Here is a 25,742-nt window from a genome sequence, read left to right as displayed (position 1 = left end):
TGCATTGGCAAACAAAAACTTCTTCTTCTTCTTCTTCTTTTTATTTCTGGCTTTCTGTAGTGCCAAACAGCACAATGAACTTAAAGAACACTAAAACAAAAACTTAAAAAAATCTTTAGTAAATGTAGTGAATGGCGCTCAGGTTTGCCAACCCAACGCGCTCGTTTTGTCAACGTCAGTGTCAAACTGTCAACAGAAATCTTTTAATTTTGTCATCTGTCACTTTAATTTTGTTTTGTGTAGACGTATGGTGGAAATGATTAAATAGTGTTCTAAAATAAATTAATAACAGTAATGGGCAACGCGGACACGAAATTAAACTTTAGGAAAGCTGTTATTCAGCTGACATCAAAAACGCAGGTGCGTTATGGTTTCGCCACCTACGCTACAGTAAAAAGTGTTACATCAATACAAACTTTTGTATTATTGATTGAGTTTGTGTATTTTAGCCTGTCGACGCGTCTGATGAGATATTCTGGGATCAGTTCTGGTCGGAGAGCGTAACTAATGTGCAGGATGTGTTCGCTTTGGCGCCTGGGGCAGAGATACGCGCTTTGCGAGAGGAGTCTCCCAACAACCTTGCTACACTTGTATACAAAGCAGTAGAAAAGCTGGTGAAAATTGTTGACAGCAGCTGTAGAACGCAGCGTGAACAACAGACTGGTATATAGTAAACAACACTTTTTTATTTCATTATAGACAAATTGATAATAAAAATAAACTTAGTATTTGTTTGCCTTTGTATACACAAGTAGGTATAATATACACAGGTCTATTGTTTTACTTGAATTTAAAAAGAAATAGAATTCAGTGATGCGGGAAGTGATAAGAAATACAAAATGAAAAAAACAAATGAAAGTATTCATTATATTAAGTAGTATTCGTTTCAAAATATGATTTTTAAGAATGCTAGATTTTTGTTTGTGGTGACACTCCTATTAGTTTCGACAAATGATTCTACTGGCAGTTGATCTTCTACAAATTCAACATTTAACAATTTCACCTTCATTATCTACTCCACAAATATATAACAAGTTGTTATTTATATAAAAACAGACATTAATCTTTGATTTAAAACTACTTGACATACTTACATAAGGATGACATAACTTTTATTGAGTATTTTATTTAATATTAATCTATCTAGTTATGTATATGCATATTATTAGTATCTTTTGAGAGATGGAAGTAAAACAGATATTCAAATTCAAATTCAAAATTCATTTATTTCAAGTAGGCCTAATATAAGCACTTTTGAAACGTCAAGTCTGTCTGTTTGTAGTGATTCTACCACCGGTTTGGCAGGCAGATTCTACCGAGAAGAAGCCGGCAAGAAACTCAGCAGTTGCTCTTTTCCAACATCAACAATAATATATACAGCTGCATAGATACAGATTTATGTACTTTATGAAATCAAGTTACTTTTATCATCTTCCAAAAATGCAGAACCATATTTAAATTTTATTCTTTATTAAAAACCTCTTTTGACGGTTTCTTGGCACAAAGGTGAGCCCTTTGAATGTAAGTAGCAGGTCCCTGGTTCAATTCCCGGCAGGGACAATTTGGGAATTCATAATTTCTGAATTTTCTTTCTTCTGGTCTGGTGGGACCAAGTTACTTTGGCCATGGCTAACTACCAGGCTACCGACAAAGATGTGTTGCTAAGCTATTTAGTGGTAGAAACCGATTAAGGGTATGACCACCATACTCCTATCAGGTTAGCCCGCTACCATCATAGACTGAATCATCACATACCAGTCAAGGGCTAACTTAAAAAAATTAAATCTATAACCTAATCATTATCATCATCATAGTAGCCCATTAATGGGACACCACTGGGATTAAGCCTGTGTCCACTATGCTGACCTAGTGTCAATTGGTGGACACCGCACCTTTGAGATCATTATGCAGAACGATGAGGCATACATGTTTCACAATGTTTTCCTTCCCCGTTGAAACAAGTGATATTTTAAATGCTTAAAACATAAACACCTTTGATATCATTATGCAGAACTCGGAGGCAGTGGCGTGCATAGAGGGTATTCACAGGGTATGCAGATGATACAAAATTAATAAAATCACTAGTACGAGTTATAAATACTCAAGGGTAGGCTTTTTAAAACACTTACAGTGCCTATCCTTATGTTTTTTATAACTCGTACTGCAGGTTCTCTTCATTTTATATCATCCGCATACCCTGTGCATACCCTCTATGCACGCCACTGCTCGGAGGCATACATGTTTCACGATGTTTTCCTTCACCGTTGAAACAAGTGATATTTTGAATGCTTAAAACATAAACAACTTATTACTTACTTTAAAAGTCAGAGGTGCATGCTGGGTTTTGAACACTGCCCCCTGAAAGTGAAGTCGAAGTGCTACCCACTGGGCTATCACCGCTTTGAACTTATATTACTGTGTAAATATTCAAATGAGCAATGATGCAATTTATGAATAATATGAAGGAAAACTACATCAAATTGTTGCTTCTAACAATTGAAAATAATGATTCAAAAGTTACATTGTCATCCGTATGACATCTGAAAAGTTGGCAAATATCATCCAACTCTATTACAAATAAAACTTTATATCTCTAGCACTGAACTGCGCACGGCTGTTGACGCGAGTGCTACCATACATGCTGGAGGAGCCGGAGTGGCATAGCTTCTTCTGGTCATCACTGCCTGCTGCTGCTGAAAATGAATCTGTGCCCCTCGCGCAGTCACTTATCAATGCTATTTGTGTAAGTAATAGCCCAATTTTAATTGATTACGCCCTTTTGGCCTTGTGGTTTCTTCGTGGCCGTTCAGTGGTGAAAGTTAGGTTTTGGTTTATTAGTTCCGCTGCCGATTCTGATGTACACAAACCTCCAAACTAGTTTAATCTATAGTTATTTTTTTGGTTACATTTAGGTATCCTTGATAACCAGTGAGTCAAATTGGTAGGGTGTTTTTATCTAAACTTTGAAGAATGGAGACAGAAATTGGAAATGATTTTTTTTTTCGCAAAACATTAGCGAGGCTTCTATTAAAAATGGAAAAATCAAAATCTATTTTTGTTTACCAGAATCGATAAAAGTTCAAAAGAAACTTGTAGCGTCGTTATTTTAATAAATAAATATACTACAGCAATACACACATCGCCGTGTAGCCCCAAAGTAAGCGTAGCTTGTGTTTTTATGAATAGATAATATACGTATATACTTATGATTGATTTTGCAGGATCTCCTGTTCTGTCCAGACTTCACAGTAGTAAGCACCAAGAGATCCGGTCCGGTGAGTACATGCATTACATATTTAGTTACACATGTATATCAAAACACTAGAAGATTTTTTTTCGTTTAAAATCATCAACAATTCAAACAAGATCTATTACATTCTATTATTAAATTAAGATAGGTTTAGATTCACAAATCAGACCGACAGATGGCGCTGGGGTCAGCTGGTATTGTTATAGTCAGTATATATATATATGAAAATTTAATTTATGTCCATAAAAATATAACAAAATTTAAAAAGAAAATGGACTGTAACAATATAAGCAAAAATTAACTCGTTGTCCAATTTACTAGGCTTCACAAAATTGAAAATTCATTGAAGGACAATTGTATATTATTTTATAACAAATTAATTACCAAATGAAATCTTTGAAATGTCTCTCAATAAGTTTAAAGTTTATATAAAACGTAAGCTTACAGAAAAATTAAGGATAATAATTTTTATATCGTTTAAGTAATCCTTAATAATATTAAGGATTACTTAAACGATAAAAAATCTTGGGTGTGAATTGCTCTAGCTTCATAGCTAAATAAATATACTGTGAGATGATGATAACAAAAAAAAATACCTAGCTAAGTTTGTTGTGGGCTCTTCTTAGACCAGGGCTCAGGGGTTTGAACCCTCGTAGCTTTAGGTTTAAGTTGGCGAATGAAGTTATCACCATCCCCTTACAATTATGTAAACATGTATGTATGAACGCTTCATAAGTGTCTGTGATAGGCCTACATGAATAAAGAAATTTTAATTTTTTTTTTTTAATTTAAGAAGAAGAAGAAATACTGTATTGCCCACAAACATCAAAATATACATAAAATATAGAATAAGCATAAAACAAAAAACAAAAATTGTAGGCATGTAAAGGCGGCCTTATTGCTGCAAGCAATCTCTTACAGGCAACCTCTGGCAGAAGGAAAAGCTGCAAGAGAGCGGGATAGTGCAATTATATATACTTATATATTCAAAAATAAATAGACATACATACACATAAATATAATATAAATACATTAATAATTATATAATTAAAAAGAAAAATACAAATAATACACATTAATTACGATATAAGTTCAAATTACTTCGCTCAAAGACATCTGTCTTTAGACAGAGTAGTCTTTAAGACGACACTTAAATATGGGAAGGGATTGACTTTTACGGATGTCAGCAGGCAAATTATTGCAAAGCACAACAGCCTTAAAAGTTGAAGAGTAGTAGAAATATATTGTGAGGCCACCGTAAGTGCACCTATTTCTATAAACATTTCACGGAGGGTTATTGGCGTGAGAACGTTTTATAATTTGATGGAGCCGGCTGCACGCACGAAAAAACATGACGTATGCGGCGTTACCTCGCTCTGAGGCGTTCCATTCAAGGCTTGAAGTGCAAGCGAGAGCGCGGCACGAGCGACAAAGACACAGTCGGTCTCCGCGTTCGACATCTGTCTCTCTCCTACTTGAGTGAGCGTTGCGTCCGCGTGGACAGCTTCTATACAATAACACATTTACATGTTTTCGGCAAGGATGGAGTGCAGTGTAAAGTGAATGTGGTGTCAATTGTTTATAGCAACGATAATATCTATCAAACAAATAAAATTAAAATTTTCTTATGAAAATGCAACCATTCCATCAGTATTTTCTTACGACGTTGTCACGTTCAACTATCGTCAGTAAGCCGACTTTACAGACAACAAATTTTTTCTAGTTCGTAAGTGAAAATTGGCATGAAACTACTAAAAGTACCGCTGGAAGTATAACCGCTGGAAGTGGTATAGCTAGTTTTATGGTCTGGTTCGGTGTAGGAGCGCGCCGAAGAGCTGTCCTCGCTGGACAGCTGCGAGTACATCTGGGCGGGCGGCGTGGGATTCGCGCGCAGCCCGCCGCGCTGCGCGCAGCACGAGGCGGCGCGCACCGAGCTGCTGCGGCTGCTGCTCACGTGCTTCAGCGAGACCGTGTACAAGCCCGCCAGCCAGGCCGCCACGCACCACAACAGATGGATCGCGTGAGTCCCGCCGTTAAGTTTTATATTTTACGCAAGGTGTATTATTATTATTCTTTTATTATTTTCTATATTTTATAAGTATTTATGTATGTCATTCATGTAATTATTTATCAGTCATCTTAGTACCCATAACACAAGCTACCCTTACTTTGGGGCTAGATGGCGATGTGTGTATTGTCGTAGTATATTTATTTATTATTTATTATTATTATTTGCTGGCGCGTATTTAGCCCAACGGCTAGGTCTAGCTATATACAAAGGGGCAAAAGCGCCAGCATTTTGGGTACCATGCCCATAAGTGAAAAGTTAGACGGCTTATATTTAGTTTGTAATTATTATTTCCATAGGTGTAGCATAAAGTGTATTTATATTTTCAATTCACTTACGTTCCACTTTCATTTCACTTTCATTTTACCCTAATTTTACTTTCATTACACTTTTTTACACTTGCATTTTACTTTCATTACACTTTTATTTCACTTTCATTTTACCTTTTTTTATTTATTTATACTCTTTATTTGTACACCACTCAGAAAAACGAGACAAAAAAAAAGAACAAACACATGAAGAATGAAGCAGGATACAAAAGGCGGCCTTATCGCTAAGTAGCGATCTCTGCCAGGCAACCTTAGGATTAGGAAATCTAAAAAATCATTTTACTTTCATTACACTTTTATTTCACCTTAATTTTACTTTCATTTAACTATTATTTCCGTTCACCTTTATTTCACTTTTATTTTACTTCTACTTCTCTTTCAATTCACTTGCATTCCACTTTCATTTCACTTTTAATTCACTTTCAATTCACTTTAATTTCACATTCAATTCACTTTTAGAGCGTATCTGTAGAGCTTACTACTTCGTCAGTTTCTGATATAAATAATTTTCCCACACATTTTTCATCCCCTATTATACAAATAGTTAGTTTGCACAGAATTAGCAAAATAATGTTCGTAGTAATTTAGAATTATTAAACTTACAAACTTTTTACGATATTTTTTTATGGTCTATTTTCGTAAAGCAGTTCTCCCCTTAGTATAAATGTCCAGAATAAAAACAAGCCTATTTTATACCTTTTAGAATCCTGCACACCGGTCTATGAGAGTCACGTGAAATTCAACTGTTACAAAATTTTGCTGGACAAATAGACATACTTTTTAATATGTTCGGTGCTGTGCTATTTTTCTTAATAGTAATTAGAGGCAGTTATTTTATTTATTAGCCCAAATACAAATATTTATATCAAGGATTTTGCGTGAAGAAAATCGGCGTGATTCGTGCAGACATATCCTTTGTAATCCATTACAATTAAAATCAATTAAGCAAACAAACGCTCTAATCTAGTACATATACCTATACCTAATTTATTACAATATTGTGATTATATCGATTCTTATCAACGAATAACAAAATAAATTGTCAGATAGATAGATATATAAAGTCTTTATTGCACAAATTAAAAGTGAAAACAAAAAATAACAAAACAATAAAATATATATATATATATATTTAAGATGCACAAAGGCGGTCTTATCGCTTTAAGCGATCTCCTCCAGACAACCCTTTATGATAGAGAATTAGGTTAGGGAAAACGGGATAGTGCAACCGGTGATACAATTAAATTTAATGCATATAATTATAATATATACATACATATAAATATATATATATATATACACATGATTCCTTAAGTCATTTTGGACCTACCAATGCATAAGTTTAAAGAATGTGTTACAACGCTTTGATGAATTTCTTAATGACAAGGTTGCTTAAGAAGCATCTGGCTCCGCTTTCATCTCTCACAAGATAGAAAAATAAATTTTAAAATGTAAAATGTAAATTGTTGATATTGTAAAAGAGCGACTGCTGAGTTTCTTGCCGGCTTCTTCTCGGTAGAATCTGCCATCCGAACCGGTGGTAGAGTCAATCAGACAGACTTGACTTGACTTGACTTGAAGTAAATGAATTTTGAATTTTATATATTTTCATACGAAAGAACTATATCATATTAGATAAATGAAATTCTTTAAGCGATTTTTAAATATGTTTACTGTCCTTAAACTTATATAAAAATCGAATAAAAAAATGTGTATTGTTCTAACTAGGTATCTGACAAGTCCGGAGAACCGGCACGCCTTACCGCTGTTCACCTCCCTACTGAACACCGTGTGCTCTTACGACCCCGTGGGGCTGGGACTGCCCTACAACCACTTGCTGTTTGCGGACACTGTGGAGCCGCTGGTCGAGGTAAGGACACGAACGACGTATCGGCAAGACATTCACAATTATTGACGGCCGACTGGCGACCCTGCTTTCTGAGTCCAAGGTCGGGGTTTCGATTCCCACAATTGGAAAATGTGTGTGCGATGAACATGAATGTTTTACAGTGTCTGGATGCTTATCTGTATACTATAAGTATTTATGTTTATAAAAAATATTCATCAGTCATCTTAGTACCCACACAAGCTAGATATTTAAGTCGTAGTATATTTATTTATTTAATTAAAGTGCTGTGTGAAAAATAAATCTTACAAGGATTTATTTTTTAATTAGGCCAAGAGGTTACAAAAATAAAATTAAAACTAGTACACACAACTGAAAAAAAAATGTCATATGTAAACTTGAACTAACTACGTACAATTACAAAAAGCTAGCTTGTGAAAAAATAATTTGTCTTTAGATTCTGACTTGCAATTTAAAAACTATTCGTATTAGGCCTTTATTTTTTTTCATTTTGTTTTGTACTTGAAATAAATGAATTATGTAAATTTCGAAAATAGTTTTATCAGGACTGCCGTAGGCTTTTGTTGGAAAAAAGTTTATTATAAAAACAATATTAATAGTATTGTTTTTTTTTTCTTTTGGATCATTAAACTGGTAACAATCAATGACGTTATCATGAGAATAACATAAATAAAAGAGATTGAAACCTACTAGATGTGACCACAGCGTGCTTAATTAAAATAATCTAAAAGCTAATCAACTAACAAAGCAAAATTTAAAACTGAATACCTGCAATACTATACAAAGAAAAGTGATGATAATTATATTTCCATAATATATCATGGAATTCCGCAAAGTAACGCCTGTTTCCAACTAATATAAAAACAATGTTTATTGGCAGGTCGCCCTCCAAGTCCTGATAGTTACATTGGATCACGACACAAGTAATGCAGTCAACGAGGATTCAGATGAGGTAAACGATAATATATTAACTAATTTAACATTAATTCTTCGTTATAAAGAAAAGTAAAACTAATGTAGTTTAGATTTTCTTGAATTTGTTGAAAGTTGATTCGTAAAAATCGTGTTGATATTGATGAGTGTTTATCAATTTTGGTTTATGCTCGGGCATAGCTCCGTAATTTATTGACGTATTTGCACTAGTATATTCAATAAGGAATCACCCTGTAAAAATATTTTGTATTACTCATGCGGGGAAAGTAGTATCCTGACGCTCGCTGTTGCGGTTGAAAAAGAACCGTTTGCCCATTTTAAAATTACGCGTGAGATTTTTCATAAATAAAACTGTTATTTGAGTGTAACAAGTAAACTTGTCGCACTCAAATTATTCTTGGCACACGCAAATTTAGATAAAATTGCTGAAATAAAAAATTAATAACAAAAAAAAACACAATCGACATATTAAAACTGAATTGAGGTTGACGCGTCTGACAGTTTAATTTAATAAATGACACTGAAAAAAAGTAATTTATTTATGTTGCTGTTGTTTTTCTTGTTATTTTTTGTTCTGATCAAATAAATTTATCCTCATTTGTAATTAATTGATACTTTTTTGAATGCTTAATTTTTCAGCTATTATTTCTGGTCTGAGAAGGCTTCGCCCTTTTAAAAAATGCTAGTAGCACAATATACTATAATCAAAAGCAGCATATTTATTTTCCTATGCAAACTAATTCAAAAAATTGACAGTGTTTACTTTTAACAACCCTATTGAAGATAGAAGACTGATTCTAAGGCCTCTAAAGTAATATTTCGGTCACACGTTGTATATGAGTAGCCGAGTCAAGGTTGATATATACAAAAAATATTTGCTTTATAGTACAAGTAAATTGATGGTATAATGTTACCAATAAAACTTGTAACTAGACTAATCACTGTAAAGGTCATGCCGGCGTGGAATGTTGCTAAGAATGCTGGCTGCATTTCCGCGCTGTACAGCCAGGCTGATTCTTTGCGCAGCCTTTCTGTCACCAGACGAGGCCGCGGTAAAAGAATTTTGCCGTTTTGACTCAAATTCAAATTCAAAATTTCTTTATTCATGTAGGCCTATCACAGGCACTTATGAAGCGTTCATACATATATGTTTACATAATTGTAAGGGGATGGTGATAACTTCGTTCGCCAAATTTAAACTAACAAACCTCCATGGCCCCAGGGCGTCTTTTTAGTTGGTATAACATTTATTACAGAAGTCGGTTTTTTTTCTTGGTAAAACATTTCTATCTTAATTCTTCTCAGAGGCTCCCAGACAACTTATTCATTAACTACCTGTCACGAATACACCGGGACGAGGACTTCCAGTTCGCGCTCCGCGGGGTGACCCGACTCCTCAACAATCCACTGCAGCAGACCTACTTGCCCAACTCCAGCAAGAAGGTCGCTTTGCATCAGGAACTGCTGGTTTTGTTCTGGAAATGCTGCGATTATAACAAGGTTTGTTTTATATCCATCTGTAAGTGTCATATCACTCATGAACTTTGCAATTAGATGTGAGGTATTCTTTAAATATATGTATCTTTGCTAAAAGACATAATCAAAAAATTTATGAAATGGTATTCTTTAAAATATATATGCACCTTCCAATATTATTTATAGTATCTATGCTAAATGACATAATAAAAAAATGTAAAAAGGCATTCGTTGTAATACAACGTGTAACAGAATTACGAAATAATATTGTTGGATGCATTAGTATATTCAATAAGGAACACCCTGTATAAATGTAAAATCAAAACAAGCATATTTATTTTTCCATACCTACGAATTCAAAACATTTTAAGGGTTTACTTATGACAACCCTATTATAGATAAAAGACCGTCACGCGCATAGTACCTACGCTACGCGACGCGTACCTAATAAAGTGAAAAGAGTCACATGATTTCGATTTAGCATGTGATGTTGGGACTGTATCCGATATCTATCAGTAAAAACTATGGCAGTGGTTTATTCAAAAACTATTAGGTTTTCGAATATTGGGTAGAAGCAGGCGTTACTTTGCGGAAATCCATGATATATTATCAAAATTAAGCTTCATTTGCTATACTCCGCGAAAAGAATTTATAAATTACTCCATACAGATTCTCCTGCTTTTTGCGGAGTATAAATTGTAAAAGAGCAACTGCTGAGTTTCTTGCCGGCTTCTTCTCGGTAGAATCTGCCTTCCGAACCGGTGGTAGAGTCACTACACACGGACAGACTTGACGTTTCAAAAGTGCTTGTATTAGGCCTACTTGAAATAAATGAATTTTAAATTTTGAATTTGAATTTATAGCGTAATTCGCTATACTTAATAATTAAGCTTAATTTTGATAACATGTTCGGTTTTCTGTTTCATAGATAAGTCTCAGAGACAGTACATAATGTACCTCTAAAGCCTGTGAAGTATTATTTCGGTTTTTAATTTCACGTTGTATATAATTGCACCTTTCAATATTATTTATAGTATCTATGCTAAATGGCATAGTCAAAAATTTATAAAATGTTTGAATTGAAAGTCCTTGGTTGGATGTATAGCTTTGAACCACAGTAAAAATAAGAAAAACAAAAAAGCACTAGTGCAAAAAATACAAGCTTCATACTTACATAAAGAGCCGGTTGCAGTATGAAAAATAAATTTAACATAAGTTCGATATTTCAATTGTTAAAATAACTTGCGGCTGCTTCCAGTGCCGAGCAGGCCAAGAGGCGTAAATATGAAAACCTGGTTAGCAGCTTCATTTTTGTGCCTTTTGGAGTAGAGACTTTGGGACCGTGGGGTCCGGAGGCAAGAGCCCTTTTCAAAGAATTATCGAAAAGGGTTATCGAGTCTACCGGTGATCCTAGAACGGGCAGTTACCTTGGCCAACGAATTAGTTTGGCCATCCAAAGGGGCAATGCTGCCAGCATCTTAGGAACTGTGCCTCGCTAGGTGGTTTCGAGGACGTTTTAGATTTTATTTAGTTCTTAAATAGTTTATTTTAGGTTATAGTTATGTATTAATAAAAGAATTTAAAAATATTATTTTTCAAATCGAAAATTGGAATAATCTTAGCAAATTTGCACGCTCTATTTTATTTTCTAAGTTTCATCTGTATTTGATAATTATCTCCTATTTGGCGACTGAATAAATGTACTAAAGGTGAATTGTAACAGCTTGTAACAAAATTGCGCTTATAAGATGTGTTCGCAGTCAAGCGCCGGTTTTACAGCCATCTTGAATTATCACAGGTTCGAAAATGAACTGTTACAGATTTACATAATAATATTTTTGTATTAAAGGGTAAAAATAAATTGGTTTGTTTAAATGAATAGTTTTTTTTGTTAATAAATTGTTATTGACTTTATTTATTGTGTCTATTAATTGCATCAGATATAGGTGAATTGTTTTTTGCGAATGAATTGTAACATTTAACAGATTGATTGTAAATTATAACAGATTTATATTCGTACAGATTATATACAGATTTGAATAGTATTGTTTTAATGAATTTTTTTAACGACTTTAAATGTTATTTGTTTCAGAAATTCATGTACTACGTGTTGAAAAGCAGCGATGTCCTAGAAGTGTTAGTGCCGATTTTGTATCATCTGAACGACTCACGTGCTGATCAGTGTACGTAGCACACTGCAGATTTTTTAATTCTTCATTTATATTTACGGGCAATATGTTTATATTCATATCATCATCATATCATATCGACCCATTCCCGGCCCACTACACGGCACTGGTCTCTTTCCACAATAAGAAGGCCGTAGTCCACCACGCTGGCCCAGTGCGGATTGATGGACTCCAAACACCTTTGAGAACAGTATGGAGAACTCTCAGGCATGCAGGTTTCTTCACGATGTTTTCCTTTACTTTTGAATGAAGTGATATTTAAATTGCTTAAAACGCACATAACTTAGAAAAGATAGAAGTGCAAGCTGGGATTCAAACTCTAGCCCCCAAACGTGAAGTCGAAGTACCCACTGGGCTTGCTTCCTTCTCATGTATAATTAAAGTAATAAAAACATTTTTAATCATACTATGTTATCGCCCGGGGTTCCTTTTTGAATTTCATTTTATTTTTATTTGTTTTGTCGTATAGTTTTTTATACTTTTAAATCACACTTCACACTAAAAAGTAATGAAAAGATTGTTAACATTCACAGAATTAAGAACACACAGAAACGTGTGTACACGACTTATATTGAAGTTTCAAAAACCACTCCACTTTAGTAGTGTTTGTCCTACAGGCGGTTAGTCGCTTCATTCATATTTAGCAGTTGACAGTAATTATTTTACCTCATGTTCTAAACGTATACCATAAAATTGTGAGCTAACAACATTCTGCGGAGGTAAAGTGAGACTGTGTTTGGTGTGTTTCCTCTGTTTTTGGACCCAATGCACTGCATGCAATAATGGCTGATTAAGGATTCTGTATGTTCTTAATTCTGTGTTAATGAGACAAGTTAGTTATAAATTGAGTGTAGAAGGTCACAAAGACAATTTCACATTATGTGTTGTCCACAGCTCGGGTAGGTCTGATGCACATTGGAGTGTTTATCCTGCTACTGCTGTCCGGGGAGCGGAACTTTGGGGTGCGTCTGAACAAGCCCTACACGGCCACGGTGCCCATGGACATCCCGGTGTTCACGGGCACGCACGCTGACCTGCTGGTGGTGGTGTTCCACAAGATCATCACCACGGGCCACCAGCGCCTGCAGCCCTTGTTCGACTGCCTGCTCACCATCCTGGTCAATGGTGAGTGCCCATGGACACAAGATACCATAGTCGCAGTACTCCTGACCATCCTGACTTTCTAGCCACAGTGCCCAAGGACAATGTGACCACAGTCTCTTGGAGAAGTTCGACAAATTGTCTATGGACACAGCAGCAACAGAGTCCATGGATTATTCAGACGCGGTGGCCCTATGCCATGCATCACAGCATGGCATAGGGCCATTGGTCGAGGGCTGATCAATAGCTGTATCCATTTTTTTTTTTTATTCAACTACTTTTGTCGGCCGATTGGCGCAGTGGGCAGCGACCCTGCTTTCTGAGTCCTAGGCCGTGGGTTCGATTCCCACAACTGGACAATATTTGTGTGATGAACATGAATGTTTTTCAGTGTCTGGGTGTTTATCTATATATTATAAGTATTTTTTGTATATTATTCATAAAAAATATTCATCAGTTATCTTATTACCCATAACACAAGCTACGCTTACTTTGGGACTAGATGGCGATGTGTGTATTGTCGTAGTATATTTATTTATTTATTTTAATTTAGCCCTTGAAATACTGCCTTGAATGAAATCTCATCTGCGGGTAAGTGACGATGCGGTGTAAAATGGTAACGGCTAATCTGTTAGGTGTACTGACCACGTAGTGAGATTGCAGTCAAGGACAAACCTGTAGTGTGATATTAAAAAAAAGTCGTTGAGTCGCTCGCTCGTTTCACTTTTTGTACGTAGCCTACCTTTTGTCTGCAAATCCAAACGTTTACGGCTTACTGTTCCAGTCTCTCCGTACCTGAAGACCCTGTCCATGGTGTCTTCGACGAAGCTACTGCACCTGCTGGAGGCTTTCAGCACACCTTGGTTCCTGTTCTCGCGGCCGCACCACCACCACCTCGTGTTCTTCCTGCTGGAGATGTTCAACAACATGATACAGTATCAGTTCGATGGTAAGTCTGAATTATTATTTCACACTACACAACTAACCTCAAAATCAATACTAAATTTATTGGTAAAAATAACATTTTCATGTCTCATGCTCTAAGCTGTACTTGAAGCTATGTATGTTGTAAGCGGAATAAAACTCAATTTTATGCACTCGTGCATAACGATTAATGTTAAAGTTGACCCCGGCTCTTGAGTTCCAGTCATTTTGATCATAAGGCATAACCTTCTTGATAGTACTTTTTTTGATGCAAAGAGTATATAAACACTACGTTATTTGATATCAAATTTTCTGCATCCACTTCTTTTTTACATTAATTTATTTCTTGTTGTCGCTAAAGTCCAAAAACCTGAATCAAATGGCAGCATAGACAAAAAAAATGTAGGTATAGTCAGTTCATGATTACTTGACGCGTCTTCGCGAATTGTCAGGAAATCAGATTTTTATCTATTATATTATTAGTAAGCAATAATTTTGTAAGAGACAGGAATCTTTTTTTATTGGATGTATATCAAGTATTTTGTCAAAATCAAAAATTTATGTAAAGCTCAAATTTGCCTATGATGTACGAGTACGGCCATGACACCCGGCGAGTTTTTCGCGGGAAATAAATTTTAAACCTTTAATTTCTGCAAAAATAAGTTGTTTTTTGGATATAGTAGATAGATAATTCCGAACATCATAGGGCAATTTTTATAAATTAGTCATCATGCTACTAAGCGAAACTTCTTCAGATAGTTTTTGGTAACACTTTTATTCCCCAGGCAACTCAAACCTGGTGTACACGATTATCCGCAAACGCGCCGTGTTTCACAACCTCGCCAACTTGCCACACGAACACGCCGCCATCGCGAGATCGCTTGCCGCTGCCAAGGGAAAGGGACTCCATAACACCACCAAAGCTTTACCAAGGTAAAACTCAACTTAGTTTATCTCTTGTAGTTACTCTTAAACACAATTAAGGCGCTAATTTACTATCGGGGGTTATAAGTTTTTGGGTGTCTGTCTGCGTGCGTGTGTGCGTGCGTGCGTGCGTGCGTGCGTGTGTGTGTGCGCGCGTGATGGCCGCCTATGGCCTATCCACAAAATAGCGGATTACATATTTTTTCATAACTCCTTTAATATGGCTATCAAATTAAAGGGTTTCACAAGTACAATAGTGTTCACTATGTTGAAAGTAGTGGTGTTTTATATAGTTCAGTTTATTATTGATTGCGGCATAAATAATGAAGATAGAAAATATAAAACCATATTTTTTTTAATGTTTTCATAAATCTGTATTCTTAGCCGATTAATTATTTAATTGAAAATGTCGTTTCATTTAAAAAAAAGATTGGTTGAAATTATTTTTCTATTATTATTGTCGTTTCACATCTATACCATACTCAGTTTTATGAGTTGGAAAAAGTTTTTATTATGAAACTACATACATTACAATAATATACAATATACTACGACAATACACACATCGCCATCTGGCCCCAAAGTAAGCGTAACTTGTGTTATGGATACTAAGATGACTGATGAATATTTTTATGAACAATATACATAAATACTTAAAATATACATATAACACCCAGACAGTGAAAAACATGTTCATCACACATTTTCCAGTTGTGGGAATCGAGCCCACAGCCTTGGACTCAGGATCGCTGCACACTGCGCCAATCGGCCATCAAATGTATGAGCTTTGAACTCCAGCGCCTTTGGGAGAGCGTAATTTTGAAGCTACCGTTTGTCTTCAGATCTCGCAGTGCAGAGTCGGTGGCCGAAGCCGCCATGGAAGGCTCCCGGCCCGCGCAACCCGCTGAGCCGGGCACCCTCAACGCTACACTCCCCGACACTCCAGGTAACTATCAACTGTCCACCCTCAGACAAAAACTATGAGTGGGATAGCATGAAGAATCCTATTTTAATATAAAGTGTGTGTGTCTGTCTGTGTTCGTCTGTCCGTCTGTCTGTCTTTAGTAGCCTATGTTACTTTCCTTCCGCTAAAATTTCATGCCAAAAATCAAGTCGAAAAATATGAGAATACAAACACAAAATACCACACATTGTGGAAAGAACCATAGACAACTAAGGCTATATATATGACTTGCTTAGAGAACATCAATCGGTGAAAGGTTCTTCTTTATTTAATTTATTATAATTCTTTTTGCTTAAACTTGGTAAAAAAATCATGTTAAGCGTAATTCATGATCTACATATTCAGCCCAGATGGGCGTGCAAAAAACATTCTCATTATTTTAAACTAATAATAATTACAATATTACGATGTTATGATAATGCAATGAATTTCAAATACAATTTGGTTCCCCAAATTGGTTTTGGTTCTTTGATAGGCGTTACTTACTTAGGCATCCCGTCCATCCATGCCCGTCGTTAGGGAAAACGGGAAATTCATCATATCAACCCAATACCGGCCGACTACAGGGCACTGGGCACGGGTCCCCCCACAATGAGAAGGGGGTTGAGGCCGTAGTCCACCACGCTGGCCCAGTGTACATTGGTGAGAAAAGACTTTAGTAGTATATAATCCAGTGAAGTCGGTTTGTGTTTAGCCATCGCGACGATGACGGAGCGAGAGTCAGCGCATCCGCCGGCTCGCGAGCAGTTGTTGCCGCGTCGCTCCGGTGGCGACGGCGAGGACCGCAGCCCCGAGCGGCATCGCGACGACGACGACGACGAAGACGACGACGACAAAACCACCCACGCAATAGCACATGTGAGTGTTTAAGACTGTTATGGAAATTAGGCTTAATTTGCAATACTCCGCGAAAACTAGGAGAATCAGTATGGTGTAATTTATAATTTCTTAAATCCGTATACTCCACACCAAACAGATCTTCGGCAATTTACCCTAATTGTTGCCTTAACAATTATTCATTGTAAAGTCAATTTTGTATATGGGTCCCCTACCTGAAATAAAATGATCATTAATGTCATCCTTTCGCGTTCGGTTGCTACCATAGAGTCTACCTGCCAGAGTAACGTAGTGCTTGCAATAACGTAGACAAAGAGTACATACATTATTGAGCAAAAGTTAAAACATTGTGTTTATATCCTCATTGCTTTCAAGTAAGTGTTAATTATTTTGTGAATTTCATTTTGGAATAGTCGAGCAAAATTTAAAAATGATATTCATTGTAACACATACCTGGCTTTTCTATTCAACGGAAAAATATATAATAATATTTGCAATTTATTTAAAATAAGACATTCTTTGGATATATTCAAGAACATCAAAGGGAAGTTTAAAAATGAATCATCATGCTTATTATATTATAAATGCTCGGTTTTCAGAAAGAGAGTCTACGGGTCGGGTCGGACGGTGCGGCGCAGGAGGTCGCGGACGAGTGGCGGCCCAGCGGCGAGTGGGTGGCGACTTGGCGTGGCCGCCTGCCGCTACAGACCATCATGCGGCTGCTACAGGTGCTGGTGCCGCAGGTGGAGAAGATCTGCATCGACAAGTGAGTGCGGGCGGCACCGCGGCACACACCGCACACTAACTAACACTACATATAACAGTTTTGCCAACTCAAAATTTCTTTACTCATGTAGTCATATCACAGGCACTTATGAAACATTCATACATATATGTTTACATAATTGTAAGGGGATGGTGATAACTTCGTTCGCCAACTTAAACCTAAAGCTACGAGGGTTCCAAACGCGCCCTGGTCTAAGAATAGCCCACAACAAACTTAGCCGGGTATTTTTTTTTTGTTATCACCATCGCACAGTAAATTAATATTAAGCTGTGAAGTTAGAGCAATTCACACCCAAGCTATTTTATCGTTTAAGTAATCCTTTATAATAGGATTTTTCTGTAAGCTTACGTTTTGTATAAACTTTGAACTTATTGAGAGACATCTCAAAGATTTCAAATAATATACAATTGCCCTTGAATGAACTAGCAATTTTATGTAGCGTAGTAAACTGCACAGCGAGTGCTAACTCATGACATACATGAATGAAGAAATTTTGATTTTTTTGGCTCATATTACAAGTACGTGCATGGTCCCCATTGTGTGTGCTCGGTCCCCAGGGGGCTGACGGACGAGTCGGAGATCCTGCGATTCCTACAGCACGGCACGCTTGTGGGGTTGTTGCCCGTGCCACACCCCATCCTCATCCGCAAGTACCAGGCCAACGCGGGCACGGCCGCCTGGTTCCGCACCTACATGTGGGGCGTTATATACATACGGTACATATTAAATATCTTTTTATTTTTTGAAGTTGTACTTCTTTTTGGCGCGTTAGGGAAAAATGATGCACCTACATGTGGGGCGTCATCTACATACGGTACATATCAAATATGTTTTTTTTTTTTTACTTCTTTTTGGCGCGTTAGGAAAAAATTATGAGTGTAAATTTTTACGATGCGCGTTTTTTTTAAGTTCTTCTTATTTTTGGCGCGTTAGGGAAAAATGATGAGAGCAAATTTTTATAATGCGCGCGCACACCGTCACTTAAAACCGACACCCTAAAGTTAGCTATAGTCAACAATTTGGTTTTTCAATAAAAGGTTTGACGCTGTACATTTTGAATTGTCAAAGTCTGCGGGAAAAAAGAAAAAAATTTAATGATAGAACTTGGTTTTTCCTAAAAAACTAGATAATGCGTATTTTTATAATATTTTCGCACCGTTATTTTATGTAAAAGTATTGATCTCAGAATAAAGGCGTGGTTCGTAGGTTTATACTTTACTGTAATACCGCAATGGCTTAGCAGAAAATTTGAAACTGTATTGTAAAAAACTTGATGGAGAGGGTTGGAAAGTTTAAAGTAGCCATGAAAATAATAACATATAGTAAATGAAACAGTAAGGAGTATACAGTACACAATGTAGACATGCAAAGGCGGCCTTATTGCTGCAAACAATATCTTACAGTCAACCTTTGTAGACGGGACTTACAGCAAGAGAACGGGATAGTGCCAACTGTGTTGCCAACAGTGTTGTGTGAGTGAGTGGCTCAGTTGTTATTATTCCTAAAAACCGAATTAAATTATTTTCCAGGAACGTGGACCCGCCGATATGGTACGACACTGACGTGAAACTGTTCGAGATTCAACGGGTATGATCGTAGACCACGCCGACGAGTACCGGCGACGACTTAGCGGCTTCCCCCTAACTATGGAGGGTAGAGGTAAGGAGAGTCATCTTATATGGGAGAAAAGTTGAAAAAGTGTCCAGTTGTATGCGCTAAATAACAGTTCAAAAATCCTCCACAATGGCGCTGGTGGATGCACAGGGTATGGTATGGTATGTCATTATTGACTAAAGTAGTTAATTATTGAGAATTTCGTTGTACAAAATATTGTGGTAAATATAACCTTACTTCCTTGTATCTCCATACTTCCTTGTTTATTTTTCAAGCCTACTCTAACAATATTTATATTTGGCGCTTCTTTTAAGAGTTACCCTGATGCAAATGTGGCGCCATCCTAATTTAATACATTTTGACGACACTTTTTCATATACACAGATGACTCTCCTTACCTCTACCCTCTATACCCCTAACTATATCGAATAGATGAAAATTTCTGATACAGATAATATATTTACGTATTATGCTACATTGCCACAGTGTAATAATCCATACAGATATCCGATATATTGGTTAATGCATCAATCATAAATATAGTGTTAAAGTTTCATTCCAAAGTGAGGTTCAAACACCGTTAACTGTATGCACAGAAAATAAAAGTTTTTCTTGCTAATATTCCGGATTAAATTAGTATTTCAACTACCTAGCAAATCTAAAATTGCAAGCTTTAATATTAATAAACAATTTAGTCCTTCTACATTTTGTCCTAGCTATGCATAGTTTTTAGAATATTTGGGGAAAAACAGTGAAAAAGGACACTTTTTCAAAGGTGGTAAGCGGTGAAGCAGATTGCAGGGGGGTTGTAAATTTTAAAATACTTATTACTTTTCACGCACTCGCCACTGTCTTCTTGGAGTTATGTACGGTTTTAATTCCAGCAAATTAAATATCACTTGCTTCAACGTAAAAGGAAAAATATCGTGAGGAAACCAGCATGCCTGAGAGTTCTCCATAATGTTCTTCAACGGTGTGCGAAATCTAACAATACGCACTTGGCCAGCGTGGTAGACTACGGCGTAAACACTTCTCATTCTGAGTGGAGACCCGTGCCCTGTAGTGGGTCGGTAATGGTTTTGATGACGATGACTTATAACTTAGCTGCAATAAAATCAAATTATAAATTTTCTAATCTTCGACGTTTTGGGTGCAAAAAAGGGGAAATTTCGAATATCCAGGGACCACATACTGGCAGAGATCGCTACTTAGCGATAAGGCCGCCTTTTGTATCCTGCTTCATTCTTCATGTGTTTGTCCTTTTTTTGTCTCGTTTATCTGAGTGGTGTACAAATAAAGAGTATAAATAAATTTTAGGTCGCGTTTTAGTTTGCAATGTTCTGAAATAAAAATTCGGTCATGCCCCGCTCTTCGGCCAAAACCGGCCATGTTGTTTGACTACTCGTTTCAAATAGGAATATGACTGTAGTCGACGCTAACTTCATTTTTAAATAATCTGCAGAACTACCTTACGACCCAACTTGTAAGTTAAGATGTTGATGCATTCCTTAAATGCTTACCCATATCTGTATTGTATTGTTACACTGTTGTAATTATTATTATTATTTGAACGTTTAATTTATTATACATTATCATCACATTGGCTTTTGGTAGACACGCATCCCAACACCACGTCTGAGGAGACGTGTCGCTACGCGTTGAGTGTCGGACATAAGACAAAACACTCAGTGTCACTCACCGATCTGGATCGGATAACGTATTCCGACCCGCGGGTGTTTCTGAGCATACAAAATAGTAAATTTATTATTGACTCAACACGCGTGGCGTTACGTTATTTGAGCTAGGGTGTTCCAAGCATAATCTACCCGCAAATGGTAGCTATTAATTTTGTTTAGTTTACATTATAATTGGTAATTATTTAGCGAACAAAACCTCTGCCGAATAAGTTATAGGAATCTACTGAAACAAGTCTTATTACCATACTGAGCGTCTCGAAAGTTGAAAATGCTTTGTATGTGTAATAATAATGAATGCTGTAAATGTGACGTCACCAAGTATGGTTACGTCACTTTTCCTTCTATATAATATTTTACGTTTTGTTTATTTGATAAAGTAATTAGAAAACTTATGGTTTACATATGATTTCTGTATGGTTAACCAATCAGAAGAGTACAGAAAAAAAATTACCCTATTTACACAGTTTACATTTTTGGCAGACTGCGCAATTTCAACTTTCCTGACGCAGTTTTATTACCCGGTGTCTGAAGCACTGATCGTTCAACCAATTATCGACCTTTCAACCGTTGGTCATCCCAAATTAGGATTTCAAATAAATTACAAAAGATATGCTGGTTTAATTGACATCAAAGTGATGATGGGCTTATCAAAATAGGGGCGTATTTAACGATGATCGGCGATTGCTTTGGCAACTATATTATTTGATCTTGAAAATATGGAACACTATTCGAGAATCTGTTTCCTAACTCATGTTTGTCATGAATTGTCATGAAGACAATAAAATAAAATTAGAACACATTATTACATACATCAGACTGTCTGATAAAAACACAATTGGCAAAGGTCAATATAATGGGAATGAAAATTTGACAAAAGAATGCTAGGTTGATCAGTCGTTTATAAACCGGTAGTAAATACATACAATTTATCTTAGCATACATACGCATTTATTATTTATTGTAAAATAATGCAATCTTAATTTTCATACTTATTTAAATTTTAAAATTCGCTAAAAATTTAGCTTTCAAACGCTTTTTTGTGAAATTAATTAGCGTTAATAATCGACTTTATTTTTATTCTCCTCTCCCCTTCGAATAACAGCTGTTTAGAAGTATTAGTTTGCTAATGCATTTACAGTCTTTTGTAAAAAAAGTGAGATTTATAACTTAATGTTAAAGTTACAACTACGAAGATGTATTTAAATATATTATTATACAGGGTGATTTTTTCGGGACGGGCACTGTGTGATATCTAGCTGTTGATGATCAAAATTTCGGGAAGAAAAATTATTTTTCTAAAGTTGAAACAAACTTATAAAGCGGTGATAGCTCAGTGGGTAGGACTTCGATTTAATTTTCGGCGGTCAGAGTTTGAATCCCAAGCAAGCCCCTCTAACTTTTCTTTGTTATGTGCGTTTTAGCAACAAAAATATCACTTGCTTCAACGGTGAAGGAAAACATGCATTCCTGAAAAGTCTCCATAATGTTAGTACATTAATACTGACATTAACACTGTGCTGGGCCAGCTTGGCCTTAACCTCTCATTGTGGGAGGAGACCCGTGCCCTGTAGACAGTGGCGTGCACTGGGTTTTTGACCAGGGTATGCATATAGCAAGTGCTTGGCATAAAATGGTAAAAGTCCCCTCCAATACGAGTTATATTAAAAAAATATGGGTATGCAGTGCTTTTGCGCATGTATGAAGTGCACGCCACTGCCTGTAGAGGGCCGAAAAATGGGTTGACATGATGATGATGAAGCAAACGTAATGCAAGCTTCTAAATCTTACTTATTAAATTCTAATTCATGAAATCTGATTAACAGTTATAAACAATAAAAAAACCATAAATAATCTTAGCAGCAGCAGCTAGCAGTCAAACGTTCCCCTCTCAAAAACTCACCTTTTATAAATCAAATTTTATAATTAATTTACTAACGTATTTTAGTTTGTAAATCAGTCTTGAACTTGTTTTTGTTTGTGATATTATTCTGGAAATGTTTTTACGTATTTTAATTATTTATTTACACATACATTCTTATGATATGAAATGATTTAGTGTCGTATTCTAAAGCATATTTCACTAGACTACTAGTCATATGACATAGTTTATTTTGTGTCCTTACTGTTCTAAGTTATACTGTGGCTATTGTGTTGTTTCTATATATAAACAAAAATTGTCCATGGTTTTATACACGATTGTGACCATGTAAAATAAATGAATTCCATTGATATATAATTTCCATAAGTTCTTATGCCTAATGTATGAAATTTAAGGTTAATCACACATTTTTCGCGTGTTTTGTCTGAATATATGCATACTGAATGCCTAAGAAACAGCATTTATATAGAAGAAAAAGTTGGCACGACGTCATGACGGCGTCGATTTTATTGCCATAGGTGTTCCACATAAAAATAAGATCTCCTTTTGATTTTTGTTAACTTGATTTATGATAAAATGTTTAAAACCATTGCATTTATTTAATACCATTTTTTTTATAGAATAATAAAGCCTAAAATTGAAAAGTGATTTTAAAAAGCTTTACTATTTTTTCTTTTTAATTGATTGTACCACTTGTGTCAATACGGGTTCACGCTTATGCCGTACCTGTAAACAATGTTACCAATCAAAAAATATTCCCTAAAAATAGGGAAAAATCTGAACATTTTTGTATAACAAATGCTTTAAATATTTGAATACATTCCGAATTTGTCTATTATGTGTACATATCGAGAAATTGGCACACTATTCTGCAGGCACTTTTCCTGAAGTTACCTTTAACATTTGTTTAGTAACTAACTTGAATGCACTTTTTTTAAATTGTATTTTGTAGCTAGATTAATGTATTTATTTTATATTAATAAATAATTGATGAATTATTATAACCAATGTACTTAATGTTATAGAAAATACATGAAAACATGATGAGCTTGACAATGTTTTTTTCTTTATTATCCTGCTATATCCACGCTATCATTATTACCGAACGTAGTTGCTCCCGCGGGTTTCGTACGAGATGACTAAGGGAACAATGGCTAGCACTGGGTTTTATTACCAGGGTATGCATAAAGAAGGAAAATTGCATAAAACGGCGAAAATTCTCCTATACGAGTTACTTATAAATTTTAGGGTAGGCACTGCTTTTGTGCATGTATGAAGTGCGCGCCACTGTAAGGGAATATAACGGAACGTGGGCAGTAACGTCCTGTACTACTACTACCATATGCTGCGTTCCCAACTCACCTTCCCAGCGTGGTGATTATGGGCAAATCCTCCAGTTGGGAGTCTTATAATCCAGCAGTGGACTGTAATTGGCTGTTCAAGATCATGATGACATTTTATTCCACCCTAATTAGTTTTTTGCTTCTGAGTCACTTTTCCTTGTGTTGTAGGCTTGTACTTTGTATGATATAATGAATACTGAATACACTTTTATACATCAAAGAAAAATATAAATAAACTCATGGGAATGAATTTATAAGAATAAATTCATTCCCATGGGTTTTTCATAACGCCGTTAAAGAAGTATAACTTCGAAACAATTGTGACATTGCCACAAGACCTGGAATTTCAGCCAATGAGTCGCAATGGAATTAATTAACATGGCAATAATCGTGCATACTTACTTCTTATATTCTTCGCTCTGAGCCTTTTTTTTTTACTGACGACCAAGTATATAGCCTACCGGAGGATAAGTGGAATCCCATCGCCTATAAACAGGTATGCGTTGGACACCTTCTGCAAAGTGCCACCCTCCCTGTGTCCAAAGTTATAAGGGTAGACGAAAATAAACGTAAAAGTCAGATACAATATATTTTATTCCAAGCGTCAGTTACAAAGACGAACGCAGTCCCTTCTATAAAGGTACATACAAAAATAACACTGTCGATCCAACAACAAACGCCAAATAAATACATCACATTGAGTACTGACTAAAATGACTAGACTAGGTTACATTTACATCATATACATATATTGGAAAACCGTTCATAGATTACGTCACACGTTCACTGGTATTATAATCTGTGCCATTGAAGAATATATAAATAAGCTAAAATGTAATATTTTTCGAAAGGCTCGAAAAATATAAAAAAATATATATAAATAGGCGGCTAGTAACAAGCTATCTCATTCGAATTTCGAAAGAGACCAGAGCCATCTCTTGCGCAGAAATATACTGAATATTGTGAGAAAGATATGGCTCTGTTCTATTCTGTAAAACGAGTTAGTTGTATTAGGCCTTACTGCCATCGCCTTAGGTAATATTTTAATATTGTTGAAGTTTCGTTTCAGAATTACGACCCTTATTTGTATTGTAGGACGTCAAGGTAACTCAAAATAAACTGTCGTTTTAAAATAATACCGCTTTATGCTATGATAAAAAGCCCCACAACTCTAGTCGCTGCTCATTATCCTCCCGAGATGTTCTAGTTACGGTTTTTCTGCTCCATTTATGTAACGGTTATTTACCCCTCTTCTATTCATCATTTTACCCCCAAACCATTATTGCTATCGTTTTAATTTCTACCTATCGTGCGATAGGTTCATTCACATACTTATTTCAGTTTTCTCCCATGAAGCCACCCTGCGATATTTTCAACAGACAGTTCATAGATCCCCTGTTTAACCGAACGATCATATAGTTTCATTCATACTTTTTCCTTAACAACATTTAGTAGACCGTGTAGACGTAATAAATGTAAGGCATCTCACCTAAAACACAGACTTTTATCTAACGAGTATTCTACCCAATAGACAATCCAGGGGTACCAAACATGGGCTCA

At 35.9% G+C, this 25,742-nt stretch overlaps 1 protein-coding gene across 1 annotated transcript; it reads left to right on the top strand.

Moving 5' to 3' along the window:
* Positions 1-240: 240 nt before the first annotated feature.
* LOC120629000 (protein HID1) lies at positions 241-19,348 on the top strand. Its single transcript, XM_039897716.1, has 17 exons — positions 241-360; positions 450-663; positions 2,598-2,743; positions 3,222-3,275; positions 5,071-5,270; positions 7,376-7,517; positions 8,395-8,466; positions 9,753-9,947; positions 12,016-12,106; positions 13,007-13,237; positions 13,998-14,162; positions 14,923-15,070; positions 15,904-16,007; positions 16,720-16,883; positions 17,462-17,628; positions 18,207-18,365; positions 19,179-19,348. The coding sequence occupies exons 1-17, from the start codon at positions 295-297 to the stop codon at positions 19,240-19,242; spliced, it is 2,382 nt and encodes a 793-aa protein (XP_039753650.1). The 5' UTR covers positions 241-294; the 3' UTR covers positions 19,243-19,348.
* Positions 19,349-25,742: the final 6,394 nt, after the last annotated feature.

The sequence above is a fragment of the Pararge aegeria genome, chromosome 13 (genome assembly GCF_905163445.1).
Source record: "Pararge aegeria chromosome 13, ilParAegt1.1, whole genome shotgun sequence".
In the NCBI taxonomy this organism is placed as follows: Eukaryota; Metazoa; Arthropoda; class Insecta; order Lepidoptera; family Nymphalidae; genus Pararge; species Pararge aegeria.
Note: the sequence above shows the minus strand (reverse complement) of the source record. Positions and strands in the feature narration are given on the sequence as shown.

Bases quoted from the DNA above. Each gene is read 5' to 3' on its own strand.
- LOC120629000 (XM_039897716.1), top strand. From the start codon at position 295: ATGGGCAACGCGGACACGAAATTAAACTTTAGGAAAGCTGTTATTCAG. The intron at 5,271-7,375 runs GTGAGTCCCGCC...TGTTCTAACTAG, and splicing joins CACCACAACAGATGGATCGC to GTATCTGACAAGTCCGGAGA. The intron at 15,071-15,903 runs GTAAAACTCAAC...GTTTGTCTTCAG, and splicing joins ACCACCAAAGCTTTACCAAG to ATCTCGCAGTGCAGAGTCGG.